Source organism: Engystomops pustulosus, chromosome 8, assembly GCF_040894005.1.
Source record: "Engystomops pustulosus chromosome 8, aEngPut4.maternal, whole genome shotgun sequence".
Lineage (NCBI taxonomy): Eukaryota > Metazoa > Chordata > Amphibia > Anura > Leptodactylidae > Engystomops > Engystomops pustulosus.
In genome coordinates this window covers 36,713,817-36,733,749 of record NC_092418.1, presented here as the reverse complement: position 1 = coordinate 36,733,749, position 19,933 = coordinate 36,713,817, and the positions used below count along the sequence as shown (strand labels likewise).

The 19,933-nt window shown below is 39.6% G+C and overlaps 1 protein-coding gene across 3 annotated transcripts in view; it reads right to left on the bottom strand.

Moving 5' to 3' along the window:
* SNX29 (sorting nexin 29) overlaps nt 1–19,933 on the bottom strand; it is a 353,067-nt gene that overhangs the window by 199,425 nt on the left and 133,709 nt on the right. For all 3 annotated transcript variants that reach the window (XM_072120679.1, XM_072120678.1, XM_072120680.1), the window contains one exon: nt 15,604–15,707. In XM_072120679.1, coding sequence (XP_071976780.1) covers nt 15,604–15,707 — 104 coding nt within the window. The remainder of the gene's footprint in view (nt 1–15,603; nt 15,708–19,933) is intronic.

Genomic DNA, 19,933 nt, shown 5'->3' with positions numbered 1-19,933 from the left:
ATACGCTGGTAATCGCGACCGCCCGCCGTGTATTCACGGCGGCGGTCGGGTCGCGCTGCATGGAGAGGGGTCACGGGCTGAGCCCTCTCCATAGCCGGTAAGTCTTTGCTGCATATTGCAGCAACGGCTTACCGGTAACACCCGCGATCGATGCTAGCACCGATCGCGGGTGTTTTCACAGCGTTGGCTGCCGGCAAAGCTGCCGGCAGCCTCAAAAAGGTAGCGCCGCATGGGTGCCGCCATCTTACCTGGGATCGCCGCTCCCCATGATGTCATCGGGGGTGGCGATCCGTCTCCACGGTAGCACATTGTAATGAATGAGGAAAATCCCCATATACTGCCATACTGTAGTATGGCAGTATATGGTAGGATCGATCAGACAACCTAGGGTTAAAGTACCCTAGGGAGTCTGAAAAATAGTATAAATAAAAAAAAGTTAAAAAAAAAAATTATAATAAAAAAACCTAAAATTTCAAATCACCCCCCTTTCCCTAGAACTGACATAAATATAAATAAACAATAAAAATCATAAACACATCAGGTATCGACGCGTCCGAAAATGCCCGATCTATCAAAATATGATAACGATTTTTCAATGTGTTTAACCGCGTAACGGAAAATAGCGCCCAAAGTCGAAAATGGCACTTTTTTGCCATTTTGAAAAATATAAAAAAATCTATAAAAAGTGATCAAATGGTCGTACAATCCTAAAAATGATATCATTGAAAATATTATCAAATTTCGCAAAAAATGACACCACCCACAGCTCCGTACACCAAAGTATAAAAAAGTTATTAGCACCAGAATTTGGCAAAATCAAAAAAATAATTTTTGTACAGGAGGTTTTCATTTTTGTAAATGTATGAAAACATTATAAAACCTATACAAATTTGGTATCCCCTTAATTGTACCGACCCAAAGAATAAAGTAGACATGTCATTTGGGGCGCTCAGTGAAAGACGCAATATCCAAGCCCACAAGAAAATGGCGCAAATGCGTTTTTTCACCATTTTCATTGCATTTGGAATTTTTTTCCCGCTTCTGAGTACATGGCATGGAATATTTAATAAAATAAAAATTTAAGGTACAGTATGGTAACATTTACAGTAAAATGGGCGATGGTAATGTTGTTGTTGTTGTATGCCTTATGTTTATGAGCGACAGTTTTCCTGCTATATACCTGCATGTCATAAGAATTTAAATTAAAAAAAGGACCATGTTAAATTCAAATCTGTTTTTTAAAAAATTTTTACCGGTGTTTTGTATGCGTTGGAAAAGGGGTAGTCTTATACGGCGAATATATCTTAAACTCTATATTTTAACAGGAAACTAGGGGGGTCGTCTTATACACCAGGTCGTCTTATACGCCGGAATATACGGTAATATTGTTTGAATAATGAAAAGTTATACAGTTTTCCAATTTACTTTCTGTATCAGTTCTTCACTGGAAATGAACATAGAGGCTTCCTATAGAGTGACAGCAAGCAGAGGTATATTAGAAAATTGTATTATTTTTCATCATACAAACAATAACATTAAATTGCCAAAGTGGAAATACCCCTTTAGGTTTATTTGTCTGGCCCTCTAAGACCATTCCAAAATCTCATGTGGCCCCATGGGAAAATTAATTTCCCATCGCTGAGGATGGCCTGCAGTTATGAGTAGAAGCAATAATTAACCCCTTAACGACTTGGCCTTTTCACTCACCAACTTCAAAAATCTATAACTTTTTTATTTTTCCACATAAAGAGCTGTGTTATGGCTTATTTTCTGCGTAACAAATTGCACTTCATAGTGACTGTATTTAATATTCCATGGCGTGTACTGGGAAGCGGGAAAAAAATTCCAAATGCAGTGAAAATGGTGAAAAACCACGTTTTCTTGTGGGCTTGGATTTTACAGCTTTCACTCTGCGTCCCAAATGACATGTCTACTTTATTCTTTGGGACGGTACGATCAATTGGATACCAAATTTGTAAAGGTTTTATAATGTTTTCATACATTTAAAAAAATTAAAACCTCCTGTACAAAATATATATTTTTTTATTTTGCCATCTTCTGGCGCCAATAACTTTTTCATACTTTGGTGTACGGAGCTGTGGGTAGTGTCATTTTTTGTGAATTTTGATGGCGTTTTCATTGCTATAATTTTTGGGACTGTGCGACCTTTTGATCACTTTTTATGAATTTTTTTATATTTTTCAAAATGGCAAGAAAATGCCATTTTCGACATTGAAAAAACTTTATTATATTTTGATAGATCAGGCATTTTCGGACATGGCGATACCTAATGTGTTTATGATTTTTACTGTTTATTTATATTTATATCAATTCTAGGGAAAGGGGGGCGATTTGAATTTTTAGGTTTTTTTATTATAATTTTTTTTTTTTAAACTTTTTTTTTTTTTTAACTCCCTAGGGTACTCTAACCCTAGGTAGTCTGATTCATCCTATCATATACTGCCATACTACTGTATGGCAGTATATATGTGGATTTTACTCCCCATGCATTACAATGTGCAATTAGCACATTGTAATGCATGGGTTAAAACGAAGTAGCTTCGGGTATTCGGAACACCCGAAGCTACCATGGCGACGGATCGTCACTCCCCGTGACGTCATCAGGGAGCGGCGATCCGCGACAAGATGGCGGCGCCCATGCAGCGCCATCTCTTTGAAGCCGCCGGCAGCAATATGCAGCAAAGACTTACCGGCTATGGAGAGGGCTCGGCCCGCGAGCCCTCTCCATGCACCGGGACCTGGCGCGTGCCGTAGGGAAGGGGTTAAAGGAAACCTACCACCACAGATTACCTATTAAGGTAGATCCGGTGGCATGTTCCTCTAATGTATAGTAGTATAGCCCTTTTTAGGGCTAATTTGTTTGTGGCCCAGAACTTTTATACATTTTAATTCCCCTGATATGCAAATTTTCTAAAGAGGCTACTGGGGCGTGGAGTAGCCAGAGCCGAGGCTACATGGCGCTGCTACTCCACGACCCAGTAGCCTCTAGCGTTCTGCCTATCAATGCATATTCAGCGCGCAGCTCCTGGTAGCTGCACGCACTCGTCTGCGAAGTCAGGCTCTGTGCGTGAGCAGTAGCTACATCTTCGGAGCCGCGTACGCGCAGAACTCGGCTTCACAGATGAATGTGTACAGTTCCACGTAGTTGTGCGCTGAACATGCATTGGTAGGCAGAAGGCAAGAGGCTACTGGGGCGTGGAGTATCCGTGCCATGAAGCCTCAGCTCCGGCTACTCAACGCCCTAGTTGCCTCTTTAGAAAATTTGCATATAAGGGGAATTAAAATGTATAAAAGTTCTGGGCCTCTAACTAATTAGCTCTTGAAAGGGCTATACTACTCTACATTAGAGGAACCTGCCACTGGATCTACCTATTAAGGTGGTGGTTTCCTTTAAGCATTACTGTAAAAAAATTATATTAGTTTTGAGTTCAGAAAGAAATAATTGGAGATGTAGCACCTTGTCAGATTGGGTGAGAGGCAGCCTAAAAATAGTAGATCTGGAGAAGGAGCCGCCTGGCAAAAAGCTGATCTTTTAAAGTGATGCCTGGCAATAGACGGTCAGATGAAGCAGTCTGGCACATGGAGGATAATGCATGCGGTGCTGTCACACCAAGGATCAAGGAGAACTAGATGCTTTGTTTCTAAGCAAACTAGCAAGAGGTAAGAAGTAAGTTGGCATGGGGCTCATACATTACTTTACAGGTAGGTGTTAAATTACACAAAAAAATAGGAAATCTTTGAAAAAAAGCTCCACCACCTAATTTCTTAAAATGAGAAACTGTGCAACTATTTACTAAAGTAACATACTCTGCAAAAGTCAACAAAAATCTCTATGGGAATCCTTCCAAACTAGGTCACTGTAGAAATTTCATTACATTACTAGTAGAGGACGCTGCCTATTCTCTGGGGTGAAATAAAGCAGAATCCAGCTCACAGATTACTTTTGGGAAGCCTGCCAAATTTACATGGGATATAAAGTGCAGAGGGAAGATGAGCAAATCTCTAAGCAGTGACAAGCTATTTGAGGGGATACTAACTGTATGGCTTGACGGAGAAACTGGTTTTTACACATCTAATGATTAGTAAAATGTATATACAATGAAGTGTGTTAAATCTAACCAACACCAGTGACTTGATAGTATTGTCTAATACAAGTATTTGTGTAGTAATACCTGCATATAAAATACAACGTTTTTATCACAAATGCTAAGGCAACAATATCTAGTCTAAACCCAACAGTCCATTATTGCTTACAACTGCATCATAGACCCTCCAACAACTTCCAGTTGTCTTAATAATGGCCTTAGTTATAGTTTACTATAGTTCTACAAGTATTATAAAGGTACAAAGAAATCCAATTTCAAAATAGACTCCATTCTATGGTCCTCAGTCACTTTATATTACTGCAGTTACCTACCACCCACAAAAAAGGCAGAAATGACATACAGTAGGTACAATGAAAGTAACTCCCACTCTTATACAGGCGGTCCCCTACTTAAGGACACCCGACTTACAGACAACTCATAGTTACAGACAGACCCCTCTGACCTCTGGTGAAGCTTTCTGAACACTTTACTATAGTCCCAGACAGCAATAATCAGCTGTAAGGTGTCTGTAATGAACCTTTATTGATAATCCTTGGTCCCATTACAGCAAAAAATGTTTAAACTCCAATTGTCACTGGGGCCAAAATTTTTTTGCCTGGATCTACAATTATAAAATATACAATTTTGACTTACATACAAATTCAACTTAAGAACAAACCTCCGGACCCTATCTTGTACGTAACCTGGGGACTGCCTGTATAGAGGCCAAAACTAACCCTAAAAAGCAGTGTTGTGCAAGTTGAGACTCCTTTAGAGGCATATGTGTTGTATATTCTGGTTTCTTGGCTGCTCCCTCAACCTTTCCGAGTCCCAAATAGAGTCAGATCAATTAATTAGAGGCCGATCAAGATTAGGTGCCTCTAGTTCGGTAAACAGGACACTGCACCACATGCTTTATATCGAAATGATGTCTTATTAATGCGGGCCGACATCTATCTTGAGAACCAATGTCTACTGACCCCTTCAGGTGGCCATTCTCTATTCAAGTCTATGGGAAAAACAAAAATAGCCGAGCGTATAAACTCCAATACAATGAAATGGAGAATGGCTGTAAACTGTTTAGCTTGGATTCGCCAATATGATTGAGCCGAGATTGTTGTCCTTCACCACTACGGAGAAGACCTAATTCCAATGTTGATAGTCCATTGTCTATTTCAATAAAAAATATTTTATCGTGTTATGAGCCAAGGCCGCTGTAAGAAGTCAGTTTTTCTACAACATAATACAGCACGCAGATGAGAGTACATAATATATCTCTTTAGATCTATAGTACATCATTCCACCAATACTTAAGATACCGACAGCACAACTGAATATGATTTGCTCAATTTATTCTCACAACATATCCACCGTCCTGGCCTGCAAATATTTACACTTCAAAAAAAAAAAATCTAGATGCATAATGCATGTAAAAATACAACCAAGAAGCCCCAATGTCCTAGTTTTCTTTAAGATTTTAGGAATTTAAAGTTGCAATAGCCTTTGAAAGAGACGCTTTATGCTCTGTAATAAAGCACTGTTTATTGTGTGCGGAGCCTACTGTACCCTCTGTGCTCAGGATATATAGGTGGCAGATGTATACATGAACCATCAAATTAAAAAAAAACATAGGAAGCCACACAAGAATAGCCAACTATAGCTTTTGACAACAGTGTAACAGAGCCTAAGGCTTCATTGGTAGATTTGATAGAATGAATAGCGATTGATGCTGGACTATTCTAACATTGAGGAAGGATACAATGGAATTATGGAAACCATTCCAGAACCCACCAGAGCAATTTCTACATGAACAGGGCCCCTCATGTCTCATAAGAAGATGGCCTTGAAACTATACTGCAAGGACCATAAAAATTTCACATTCCCTTGTGACTCCATGTAAAGACCGTAGTTTGTGAAGTTTTGGTCGATATGTCACAGATTAGCTTATAAATGTTGCAATATGGACCAATATAGAGGAGAAGAGAGAAGAATAAATCTTTGGAAGCAAAGGCTCTCATTATTTATCTTGATACATGACCACTTCAGGGGAACTGAACTATGGAAAGTCACTGAAGCACCAAGTCACACCGTGTGCCCATGTATCAGTCATCCATTCCATGTTTAACCTTGTCTTAACATATTTAAAGGACAATGGAAGAGAGGCAGGTATTGTGGCACAACACCATGTATTGATGATTGGTCGATTGCCTTATCTGTCCTATCCAGACATGCACCATCAAAGCAATATTTTTAAAAAATTTGCAGAAAGTTTTAGAAACTTTCTTTTACTACAGTAGCAGACAACTTGATAAATTGGATTCAATTTTAACAGAAATCTACCTTTAAAACCTATCAAGATAAACCAGGGACACTTACATAGATCTATGCACTGTGACTGTGGTAATCTTCTGACTGTATATTTGTTATCCAAGGCCTCCTTCCTTCTAAAATCAAATTTAAAATTATGCTAATTAGCCAGAAGGGCTCTGGGGCAATACTATGCTATAGAGTCAGAGGCTGTTACACTGTGCAGGAGAAAAAAAGTGCTGACGGACCAGGGTGGTAAGGGAGACATTGTAACAGCAGTTCATGCATGATTTTCATCTGGCAGGATGAAGGATTGTAAACCAAGCACAGTGACCCCCTATGGCAGGATCTGTTCTTCATTTAGCTTCCTATGCACTGGTAATCACAATAAAATTATGCAAATGAGTCAATAAGTGTCAATGGAGTCTGGAGCCCCTCAGACTCATTTTCATAATTTAAAAGCCTTTGTTATCTAAAAAAGTGGCATAGGAAGCTTAAAGAGCAGAACCTGCCAGAGGGGGCCCATGCCAATACGTGAGTGTGATTGGTTCACAATCCTTGATCCTGGTGGTAGATCCTTTAATCATAAGTGATCAAGACAGACAGAGGCAAAAACATAATATAAAAGTTTAGATTGGCAAAGAAAAGAGTTTGATCTCATCTGATCAAACTGTTATCTCTAAATATGCCACAGGATTGTCTAAAAGTCTAAAAGTTGTTGAGCAAATTTTAAATGCACTTGGACATGATTTTGGTTCAGCAATGGAGTCTAGTGTGGTGAGAGTAAATAAAGGTCATTGAGATTTGGGGCTGCCCCTAAAACACTTTTTTTTTTCTTTGAAACATTTGTAGCTGCTGATTCCAGGTTTTTCTGTAGTTCTCCATAGGTGGTTCTATATGTTTTTGGAGAACTATTCTGTTGTATTTTACTCCCCTTTTTGAAATCTTGTGGGGTCATTGCCAGATTAAGATGAAAGTATGTTCTTTGCACTTCTGGATTATGGCCCCAAAAGTGCTCCCTAGAGTCTTCAGTACTTTAGAAATTCTTTTGTAGCCAATGCAATTTATATGTTATGCAACAATAATGTAGTAAAGAACTTGAGATAGCTTAATGGCTTTACCTATAAGGAAAAGTTTATTGACTCCTTGGTAATGAGGCTGCAACATCTTTTCCTTTGCTTTACCCAGCTTGAGTGGCAGGATTGCTTTCTAATTATTGATAGATTTCAGTTGGTGTCATGACTTTCCTTGGCTTTTTGCACCGCTCTTTCTTCAAATCTTTTTTCCTGTGCCGTTTCTTATTATTACACATAACTTGATTTAAGGACAAAGGTAAGTCTGAGACAGCATGGTATAGGTATCCCAATAAGGGAAGGGTGCAAAGTCTGTATAGGTTCTGGCACAGAAACCTCTTTTGATATCACTATGGATATCACCAAGAACCAGTAGCGCTCCAATTTCAGCTAAAAATCCAGGGTGGAAGTTTATTTGAAAGTTAATTTTGGACAATGATGGCTTCATTTCTTTGTCAGTGTGGAATGGATGAGTCATGGCTGACATCTGGTGAAAATTCAATCTTGACAGCACAAAATTGATGAATATTAGGTTCATACACCCAACACACATGGGGTGATATATATACGAAGATTGGCATTTAAATACAGGCGTTCACTATCTGAGCACACTGAGCACCACACAGTGGATTAACTAAAAGACTCAGGCCTCTTAGTAAATCAGAAAGGGCAGTCCATCACTTTTCCGCCAGGTTTGAGCGGTTTAGACCAAGTCAAACCTGGTCTACAATTATGCAGTCTATTAGGAGACTTTAGTAAATGAGTAAAATTAGCTACCACTTAAGCTCCAAACACCTTAAAATCAATGGAAATGCACAATTATCCTTGGGCTTAGTAAATGCCACCCACTGTGTTCAAACAATGTAAACAAATATTCATAAATCTTTGCTTATTTGAATGGTAAAAAGCCCTACAGAAACATTTTATATTTTCAAGATAGTCTTGAATGCACATTATCCTTGGCTGCCCCTAAAATACACTCTCATCAGTTCAAAGTAGGTGCAAGAAAGTGTAATTCTGAATCATTTAATGAACTATAAATAGCGCCCTCTGCAAACAAGAACTGGCAGCATTAAATCATAATTAGGCAATTTCCTGCAAATTAAGAAGCCAAATTGATTCTCAAATTATCACTAGAGCAGTTTGCCCCCAGATGCTATTTTCTAGCTTTTTCTTTTATAAAAAATTCATAAAGTAATCAAACATTCTGAAGAGTAGCACAGTGTTAAGCATACATTTATCCTGATTGTTCTACTACATCAAAACAATGCTGAAAACGCGTTGTTGGCAGCTTGAAATTTTGGGGAAGCTTGTAAACATTACTTTGTAGCATTTTTTTTGAAAATACCAAAATCTTCAACATAAACCAGATATAATAGTGGTTAATATACCAAGAAGAAATTGTTAGAATCCAATTAAACTTTGTAGGTGTGTTCGGTTTGGGAAGAGAAAGGGTATGTGTCTGGTGGACAGGAGTTACTGCCTGTGGATCAAAAATCCTCTTTTACCCAGTTTACCGGACAGAGTGTAGAATGTTTTTTTTTGCTCCAAACAATGCATTATGCCTTGTATTTCGAAGATATAGCTACCTAGACATTATTTCAATAATTTTTTTTTTCAAAAACAGTAACTAGCACCTATTTTTGCAGTTAAAAATGAAGAAAAATCATGTTAGAGCATATTTTTAGGGGAAAATAATACCAATGGTCTGTCTGTGATCTTGGCGTAACCCCTGCTACCAACACCTACGAACGGCGTCATAACCATCCTGGTTCTCTCAGTTCAATAATGCCCCCTTATCACTATATTTTGACCTCTACGGAAAATATAATTCTTTTATGTGGATTGTGGAAGCACGTTTCATTATCTCTTACCAAAAGGTACACTAACCAGAAGGAGCCTTTGACAGACCTTATAAAACAGCATTGGAGGTAGAGGTTTTACCGATGTTTATATTCATGGAATATTTTATTATATTATTACAGAATGCTACAGTGTTATAGACAACAAGTACATCTCAATTCCCGAGATGTCTATTTTAATTCTAACCAAATCCCTTTTAGAACTGCTGTTAAAAAAATTTATGAAATAAAAATATTATTGATCCAATCTACTCTACAAGTCTCTTTTTTCCCCATAAAAGCACAATAGTGCATGACTTCTGTTTTGTTCTTTTAAAATTATTTTAGATTACGAGGGGGAAACAAAGTTCTCCAATTTAGCCTTTCCATATTTTCACATCATCTTTCATGGAACTTGATGGATATACCTTATATATACTCGAGTATAAGCCAACCCAAGTATAAGCCGAGACTCCTAATTTTAAAACCTATTGACTTGAGTATAAGCTGCGGGTGGGAAATGCATTCTTCACAGCCTCCAAGTATATAGCCAGCCCCTGTAGTATACAGCCTGTCCAGCCCCCTGCAGTATACAGCCTGCCCAGTCCCCTGCAGTATACAGCCTGCCCAGTCCCCTGCAGTATACAGCCTGTCCAGCCCCCTGCAGTATACAGCCTACCCAGCCCCCAGTAGTATACAGCCTACCCAGCCCCCAGTAGTATACAGCCTACCCAGCCCCCAGTAGTATACAGCCTACCCAGCCTCTTCTATACCGCGATGCTCCGGCATCGGCTCAATGTCCCCGCGCTGTCCGTCGCTGGGATCATGACGTCAGCCGCTTGCTGACATCATAGTGTGTGCCAAGCGGCTGACGACATGATCCCTGCGATGGACAGCACGGGGACACTGAGCCGATGCCGGAGCATTGCGGCATAGAAGAGGACCTGCCGGAGGGGCCTCGGTAGGTGAGTACAGTGTTTGTTTTAAGTATACTTAAGTCGACTTAAGTATAAGCCAAGGTGAATTTTTTCAGCAGATTTTTTGTGCTGAAAAACTCGGCTTATACTCGAGTATATACAGTATGTCTTTTTTTTCAACATGTAAAAAGACAGAATCAATGGAAATAATCTAGGTATTCTACTGGGCTTAAAGGTTTTCCACCAGATGTGACAAGTCACACTTGGTCTAAAAATCAGCAGTCTATAAATCAGGAGTCTTCAGTAAATAAGTTCAAGCCCGCACTTGCCCCCACCAGTTTGTCTCTAAACAGCTCAAAATCAATCAAATGCTGGTTTTAATTAGCCTTGGTCTTAGTAAATTCTACTGGGAATAAAGGTAATCTAGATCAGCTAGATGTGAGTTGTTTAGACAAAGTCAAACCTGGTCTATAAATCAAGAGGCTAGAGATGAAGGCTCAACAATTATGATTCGTCCAGGAATATTGTCGAAAGAACAGTCAATCCGTCAAATTGACTTCCCTAGCTACAAGCTATGTCTATGATTGGCCAGGGGGTCACATATCCAGCAATGTGTCCAGGTTGCATGGCTGAACACAAACACTGGGTTCACTTGTCTCTACAGAAGACCTAAAGTTTGATTTCATTGCTCATAGACAATTTAAGTTGGATTTTCATGAATTTGATATATATTAATAGTATTTATCCTCTACGGTGTAGTTCAAAACCCGAGGTATTTTTAATAATGTAAGGAGTGTCACTTGCTTTGGAATTAGCCTTTTAACCCATATAGGTCACAACTAGTTTTGGCCTTCGGGACTTGGCCAAATTTTTTTGGAACCATTGAGTTATAAAAAATGTAACTGTTTAATTTTTATGTGCATGTCACTAGTTGATGACTTATTATAACTTATACTACAACTTATTGTTTGAAGTAAACCAAATTAATTCATTCTGAAGATGATAAACCCCCCCCACTAAATCTGTCATCTAATTCTCAAGATACAAATTTTGGTTGTTTGTCAATGAAATGGATTTGTGAAACAAAAAAAAAAAAAACAACGCACAATGAAGAAGGAAACAATATTTTTTTGTTACCAGGACATTGAAAGGATTTGTATTAAACGATTTTATTATGTATAATTTTGCAGGTTTACTGACTATAAATGATTCCCTAAACTCGAAATACACACAGTGCTGTGATAGAGAAAGACACAAAATCTGAGATGTATTCTTTTTTTATGACCTAAACCGCCCTTTGACTGTATAACTGTAACAAGGTCACTATGGAAATGGAAAAAACAGATAACATTTATTTGTATTTTCTGTCACCATTGTGCGTCCTTTGCTGTCAAATTAGGAGACGGAAAAAAAAAACTGTCAAGTAGATGAAATCAAAATTAGTGGCTCAATCGCTGTTGGCCAGAATGCTTCACTTGCCATTATGTCATTATCAGCAGAAGAATATCAAAGAGTCCTCAGCATTAGACTGCAAAAAATATCTTTAATTTTAACCTCAGGGCATTTCTGCATACAAGAAAGTGATCCGAATTCGACGACTTTCTACTTTAGCAGTGACTCAGGTCATAAAGATTTCGGAGACGGTATTTAGAATTCATCATTTTCCCCTCGCATGCTGAATTATTTAGGACTGCATATTTTAACTGCTCTTTCTTATTATGCTTGAGAAAATAAACCTTTAAAGCAGATTTATTTCTCTTTTGCAGACTAGTGAGAAAGTTAGAAAACCCAAGTTAGCAAATATCTTCCTCAAACGGTTTTATTGTAATAAATGTGACTGTGCGTCAAAACCGATAGAGGCCACCGCGGTGTAAAGCTCTCCGTGTGTATGTCAAGAAGAAATTTCTGTAACACATGTGTTTAGATCCAGATTGTAGATGATCACAATCATCATGACAAGCACATAGTACTACAGGTTAGCTATAGACTGTGCTTGAGCTACAATACCATACACAGAACCAACTGATGTCAAAGGAAACATATGGAAGGGGAACGACTGATGTGCCACATACTATTTACATCTTCTATTCCCAAGACCAAATCACATATAAATGTCCTGCACCAAGTGCGTTCTAGGAAGATGCCTAAGAAGGATGGAAACCTATTGTGGCTTACTGACTAAGGGTCCGCGGCTACAATTACGTCGGATTTTCCAACATTTACAAGATTTGCGGCGCTGTGATAGTTATTTAACTGGGGATTGTGTCACATGCGATCAGATTGTGGCGCAGCTGTGCCGGCTTTCATGCAACAGAAATTGGGAAGGGGTGCTGTCGGATGATCCGACTGATTCGGACTGAGCCCAGGATTTAACTTTCAAATTGTGTCGCAAGACAATGCACTTACATGCACCAGGAGTAACACATGCAGGATATCGGGCGCACAATGTTAGTGAATCGGGGCACAGTGCATTATCGTTCTGTGAACTCCATGGGATCGGGGCCGGATAAGTAAATGTGCCCCATTGTGTCTTTATTGCACATGCTCGCCATCTACACTGACTTCACTGAGGCATCATGAAGGTATCAAGGGCTCCAGACTGAGGGGAATATAAAGGTTTAGTATTTTTAATGCAGGAACCGACAAAAATATGTTAGGCCAACTTGGGGCACTAAACCAAAAAGACATGTGGGTGGTTTAGTGCCCCAAATCGAACAGAGGGGTTCCCTTCAAATGAAAATAGCTGCAAATTAGGGTGTACCAGTGACCGTAGCAGTGGTGTGTTATCTCCACCAAGGCCACATCTGTAGTCTGTGATTGACCTTAACAGTCACATGTCATGTCTTACAGGACATGGGTGAACAGAGACCTTCTGATTGGGGCCCCCGAACTTAGAAGTTATCAAATGTGATTACCCTGGATTTTTTTATAGAAGAAAAGGATTGCCAGTCCCACATCAGATCCAATCTCCCAAGGCAGGCTTCTTGTATGAGGACATTCCAGGGACTAAACCACACAAGGAGGAAAAGGTAATAATGACTATAGATGCCCATGTCATGTGCAGAGGCATAATGGGATTACTAGCAGTCACCACAGGGAAAGAAATATCTGCAAAATGAAGATGCTATCTGATCCGGGCAGTATAGAGGCATAGGGATGTAAAAATAGTTGGTACTCACCAGGAGTACACCTCTTAGTAGAGTTCTACACAATGCTATCATTCCTCTACTTCTTTACAATACATTCTTAGAAGTCTGAGTTGTTATTCTTGCTAGGAACATATTACGCTGGTCATATTAAGAAAAGAAGCTCCAGAATTGATATAAAAAAATAAATAAAATACAAGTATTTTGAAAAACACACATGTTGGCAGCACTGACAAGTGCTTTTTAACTTTAGTAGATGCTGAGCAAAAGCTGAGTGTTTATCTCCGACTTTACCTAGAATGAACTGGTAAAAACCACAAAGTGGGTCAGCATCGCAACATTTCTGCAAGAACATCACCGTCGGATACATGAAGCAGCTATAATCAGACCAACAAAACATCAGAGCAAAGGCGTTAGAACAGAAATCCAATTAGTAAACCTACTTTATTCATGTGCAAGTTCAATTATGTTTAGGTTTCTACAACTTATTAAAATGAGATCTTGATAAATATTTTACTTTAGGACTGGAACATGAGACACCATTTTATCTAAAGTTGAAGGAAGACTAGAGCCTTCATTAAAGAATAATACTTTTTCATGATCAAGTATTAAAAGGAGAATCCAAGATACGTATTTATGGTATTTTTCCACATTGTGTTTTTTAGATGTTACAGTGGACAATTTACTTAAAAAATGCAAAGAATCTGGCTAAAATTTATTTTATCGCTATATACTGGGACAGTGGCTGGCTGTCTACTGGGGGGCATGGGCGGGCTGGCTGGCTATAAATTGGGAGGCATTGGCTGGCAATATAATGGGGGGCATGTGCTGGCTATATACTGGGTAAGGGGGCTAGCTATATACTGGGGACAAGAGGCTGGCTACATACTAAGAGGGCAAGGGCTGGCTATATACTGGGCCAAGGGCTGGCTATATACTGGTGTCAAGTTGCTGCCTGGATATATACTAGGGGGCATAGGCTAGCTGGCTATATACTGGGGGCATGGGGCTGGCTGACTATATACTAGGGGGTATGGGCTGGCTCGCTATATACTGGGGCAGGGGATGGCTGGCAGGCTATAAACTGGGGGCCAGGGGGCTAAATAGCTTTATACTGAAAGGAAGCCTTGATAATCGCATTCCCTGCCATAGGCTTATACTCGAGTCAAAAGGTTCCCCCTTTTTTTTGGTTAAAAACAGGTACCTCAGCTTATATTAGGGATGGCTCCTAAACCTCCTACTCACTACAAAGTGAGTGATAACTAACATCTAATATACGCCATAACTAACTAATAAGGAAAACATTGTATAAAAAAAAAAGGCAAAAAAACTAATGACATAAGAGACACGTAAACTGGGCCTAATACTGATAATAAAAGTCTGCTACAAAGTACTGAACTCATATTCAATATTACCTGTATTTATGGAAATAAATTTGGCAGAAATTTATGTAGAAAAGATCAGTAGAGGTATGATTTAACTTTAATGTTGATCCACTAGGCCCCACTCTCACAGCCGTTACCGGGGCCAACCATTAACTGTAACATCCCATAGGAAGATGGCCAGAGCTTTCACTCAGAGCAAGGGGGAGCTGCAGTTGAGAAGATCAATATACAAACAAGAGAATTTCAACATGAGGGTCCATTCTCATAGAACTTGTAAGAGCGGCACGCAGTGAGATTAAAGTTGTTTTATAGCCTTTTTTGAATTTTAAATCATTGTATGTTCAATTCCTGTCAGAAGATGTGCAAGTGCTTAAAATGCTGACAAAGGCCCTAAAGCAGTGATGGCGAACCATTTAGGCCCAGAGTGCTAAAACTACAAGCAAAAACCAGATATTTTTCACAAAGTGCCAAATGCCAATGTAAAGTACCTCACTGGTTTCAAACGTATTGGCGCCCTGATGACACCAATACAAGAGAAAGAAGGAAAATTTTGGATTGTTATTGTAGTTTCCCTCTAAAGTCCTCTTGACAGGATGAATCATAGGTGCAGAGAAGAGGCTACAATGATAATCAAGCTGTCCACACCTCCTTGATTCAGGTCTTTAGTCCTGAATGTTGACCTTTGTGCTGGGTGATGGCCTGGGTGCCCAAAGAGAGGGCTCCGAGTGCCACCTCTGGCACCCGTGCCATAGGTTCGCCACCACTGTCCTAAAGAATCAATTAAATCTCTTTTTTAGTATGAATATATCACATATTTGCATCATCTACCTCTATAAGTTTGCGTTCATATGAGCTGGCCAACTCATCGTGATCCACCGAAGGCTTTACTTCAGGAAGTATTTCTCCATCAATATTCCGCAGGTTTGGGAATGCTAAAAACAAGAGAGAGATCGCATTAGTCTGATATATAGCCACAATGTATTTACTTAGTCAGAGCCATCCTTGTCTGCAACAGCAAGTTATTGGCAAGTGGGACAAAACCAGAGTACCTACAGGAACCCCATGCAAACCTAGAGAACACACACCAACCTCTTCCATGGGATATCAATTGGAGCATAAGCCAAAGAAATGCTCATTGTTAGATCTTTCTTGTACTGGGCAATGCCGTTTCTTAAAATCTTTATCGGCACTTCACCCAACCTCCATTACAGGAGTGAGGAAGGTTTGGCAGTGCTGGATCCTCCTTACCTATATACTATAAGACGCAAGAACTTTTTATTAAGATTTTTTTTTTTCCTCGAATTGGGTTTTTTCAGCACATTTTTTTTGTGCTGAAAAATTCCAATTAGACAGGCGGTCCCCTACTTAAGGACACCCAACTTAGGCTGACCCATAGTTAAAGACGGACCCACTCTGCCCACTGTGACCTCTGGTGAAGTTCTCTAGATGCTTTAGTATAGTCCCAGACTGTAATGACCAGCTGTAAGGTGTCTGTAATGAAGCTTTATTAATAATCCTTGGTCCAATTACAGCAAAAACCTTGGAAACTCCAATTGTCACTGGGGCAAAAATATTTTTTTTGTCTGGATCTACCATTATAAAATATAGAGTTTCGACTTACATACAAATTCAACTTAAGAACAAACCTACGGACCCCATCTTGTATGTAACCAGGGGACTGCCTGTACACGAGTATATATGGTAAGTTGTATTTTATTGCACAAAATAAATATTTGATACGATAGGAAAACAGAACTTCATATTTGGTACAAAAACCTTTGCAATTACAGAGGTCAGACATTTCCTATAGCTCTCGACTAAGTTTGCAGACACTTCAGCAGGAAGTCCTCCATACGGATATTCTCCAGAACATTGAGGGAGATGTATAAAAAGAGTCTGTGAATATACCCCTCATATTCCACAGCAATATAAATCATGCAGAGTGATGTGGAGTTGTTAAGAACTGTGGAGTCATACTTTAGATAGAAGACGTCCCTTTTCGGAAAAAGCTGAAAAAGGGCTGAGAAAATGTTTAAAAACCTCAACAAATGTGGTGCACAGCATTTCAGGCAGAAATTACTCCAGTATTCTGGCGAACACAGGTTGATGAATCTCCCTCATTAAGTATCACCTCCCACCACAAATTTTCCATTGGGTTCAGGTCTAGATAGGTCACTCCAGCGCCTTGAAATACTTCTTAAGGAGCCTGTCCTTAGTTGCCCTGGGAAGTGTATTTTTTTTAGGTCATTGTCATTTTGGAAGACCCAGCCACAACCCATCTACAACCCTCTTACTTAGGAATCTCATGATACATGACCCCTTCCATCCTAACCTTCAATACTGTTCAGTTGTGCTATCCCTTTTGCAGTAGAACACCCCTAAAGTAGAATGTTCCCACCCCTATGCTTCACAGTTTGGAAGGTGTTCTTGGGGTTGTCTTCATCTTTCTTCATCAAAAGACTGCAAGAGGAGTTGATACCAAAAAGTTCCATTTTGGTCTCATCTGAGCACATGATCTTCTCTCATGCCACCTGTGGATCATCCAAATAGTGGGGAACTTCAAACAAACCTGGACATGCGCCGGCATGAGCAGGTGGACCTTGCAAGCCCTGAACGCTTATAATCCATGATGGCCTATTGTGTAACTAACAGTAATCTTTGAGACGGTGGAAAAGTATCTGCTATCTCACCACATCTCTCCATGTCGCTTTTGAATTGCATTCCAAACCCAATTCAAAAACAGAGTTTGAACGCGGCCTTAAAGCAAATCTAACAGCACTAACGGAGGCACAAATCTTACTGGTTGGGAGGTGATCAAATACTTATTTCATTCAATAATATGCAAATTAATTATTCAGAAATTATACAATGCAATTTCCTAGATTTCTTTTTAGATCATGTCTCTCCCAGTTGAAATGTTCCCACAACAAAAATAACAATCCTCTCAATTCTGTGTCGGTAATATTTTCCTCACAGTCAATAGATAAAGATGTAGCAGATCTCAAATATCTCCATTTATTCTATACAGGTCTGCTCTGCTATTACTACATCCTTCAATTACTGCATATTTTCCGGCATCCTCCATATTCCTACTTATCACTATCATCATTACTTACAGACATCATTGGAGCACAGTAAAGAATTCCAGGGAAAATCGTTCCTACACAATGGAGGGACATCTCAGGGTAACAGAACGGCAGTCTTGTGTCTGGCTGCAGGCTACATTATATTTTTGCTCTACAGTTGTTTCAATTAATGTGCAGCTTAAGGGTAAGAAACTCCGGGAATTTTCCCAGTCGTCAATTAAAATACCCACTGTAAGACATGTGGATGAAAATATGATAAAACTATAATGTATCTTTGGGACTTGACACTTTGTAAAGACACTGGAACGAGAAAAAGAAGAAGTGAATATTTATGTGTTCATCTGTCTTACAAACTGGCAGTTTCCTTGACGTATCATGGCACACATCATTTAGGTTCCTTCCGAATGATCCTCTACGCTGGAATGATACAATTATGTAAGGAGAAACTACAGCTTTCTGTAGGTTCCCGTAATCCAAAGCCAACTGGCAATTGTGGATCAGTGTTCACAGTTGTCACATTATATACTGGGAGCTTCATTCATACTGTGATTCTGTGCTCATCCACGGAAGGATATAACACACCTCAGTGTACACAGGAGGATGCGGGGGTGTCAGGCCAACTAGTGTTAATCCTTTACCTAGACTTTTCCACGCCTGCCAAAAAGCTAACTCTTGTATAGTGATAACATTTATTCTTACAGTTTCCCACTGATATTCATATACTAACAGAAAGTTTTCAGGGAAACATTGCTATGCCCAAATGTGAAAATCGCCTAAGGGGTAAAATAGATATCAGTTTATAATAGAGTACAGCACACTATAAAGCCAAAAACCGACACAAAAAAATGTTTTACAGAATAGGAACATGCCCTTTCTATGGGTTCATACACGTGGCCGCAGTTTCCACGGCCCTGTATTTGGGCTGAATGCCCGAGCCGTTGATTCAGAGCAGAGACCAGCGCAGTCATTTACAACCATCAGCACATGAGTGGACTCCCCACACTGCAAACATCAGACCATGTATCCACTGTCTGTGGCCCAGGAAAGCCCCCGTGTGCAGGTGAGGAAAGAAACAACTATGGTAAACATGACCAACATCTCCACATTTCTAATGGTGATCTTGGTAGAGCAGATGGCCAGGGCAGGCAGCGGAGGAGCAAACTCAGGAACAGAACCGGGATCACAACGGAAAATCCGTCTAAAACACACGGCCTTTTCAAAGGCATGAGAGCACAAAGATCTGGTAAGGTTGGCAACTGATAAAAGGCTGGGATGGCCAGCGCCAATCAGCGGCGCGCTGGCCCTTTAAGTTTCAGAAAGCCAGTGCACGCACTCTAAGAGAAGGGGAAGCGCGCGCCAAACAGCACCAGACACTTACCTTAAAAGATTTAGTTGAGAAATAAAAAAATAAAAAAAGGATGTAGTTGCAGTTTTGACTCAAGGGGCTATGTTACCCAGCTAATGCTTCAAGGGTAATTCTAATTTACTTTCGCTCTGTTGTGAGTTTTGTGTGTACTAATTATCATTTATGTAGTATTTAAGTCTCTCACAGCAGTACTGTCCTAGACAGCCAATTAGAGCTCAGCTTTCATTCTATAAACAGCTATGAAAATAACAGCTGATCTCTGATTGGTTGCCATGAACAACTAGAACAGTTCTGCTCTCAGGCACTTCTGATAAATTTCCCCCTATTCGTTTTATTCTTTACTTGCTATTATTCTAGGCTTCACTTGCTTATTTAAAACGGAAGAGATTGTATGGGAGGCCAAGTTTTAAGCCACAATCGGTTTACTAACCCATTTATCACTATGTAGATGTCACCTGGTCACCAGAATACATAGGATACTAGATAGATCTTTTATAGATTACACAAACCATATCTCTAATATCTCGCTTAAAGGAAACCTATGACTTCAAAATGGTCTTTTTGAAAAACATACCTTTATCTTGGGGTATGTAAGCTGATGCTGGAGGTGGTCTTTTTAAGGCAGATAAATCCGCAGTTTCGCCAAAAAAAATCTATTTTTACACTAATCAAATTACCCCATTCGGCGCACCTGTGCCCCTGACAC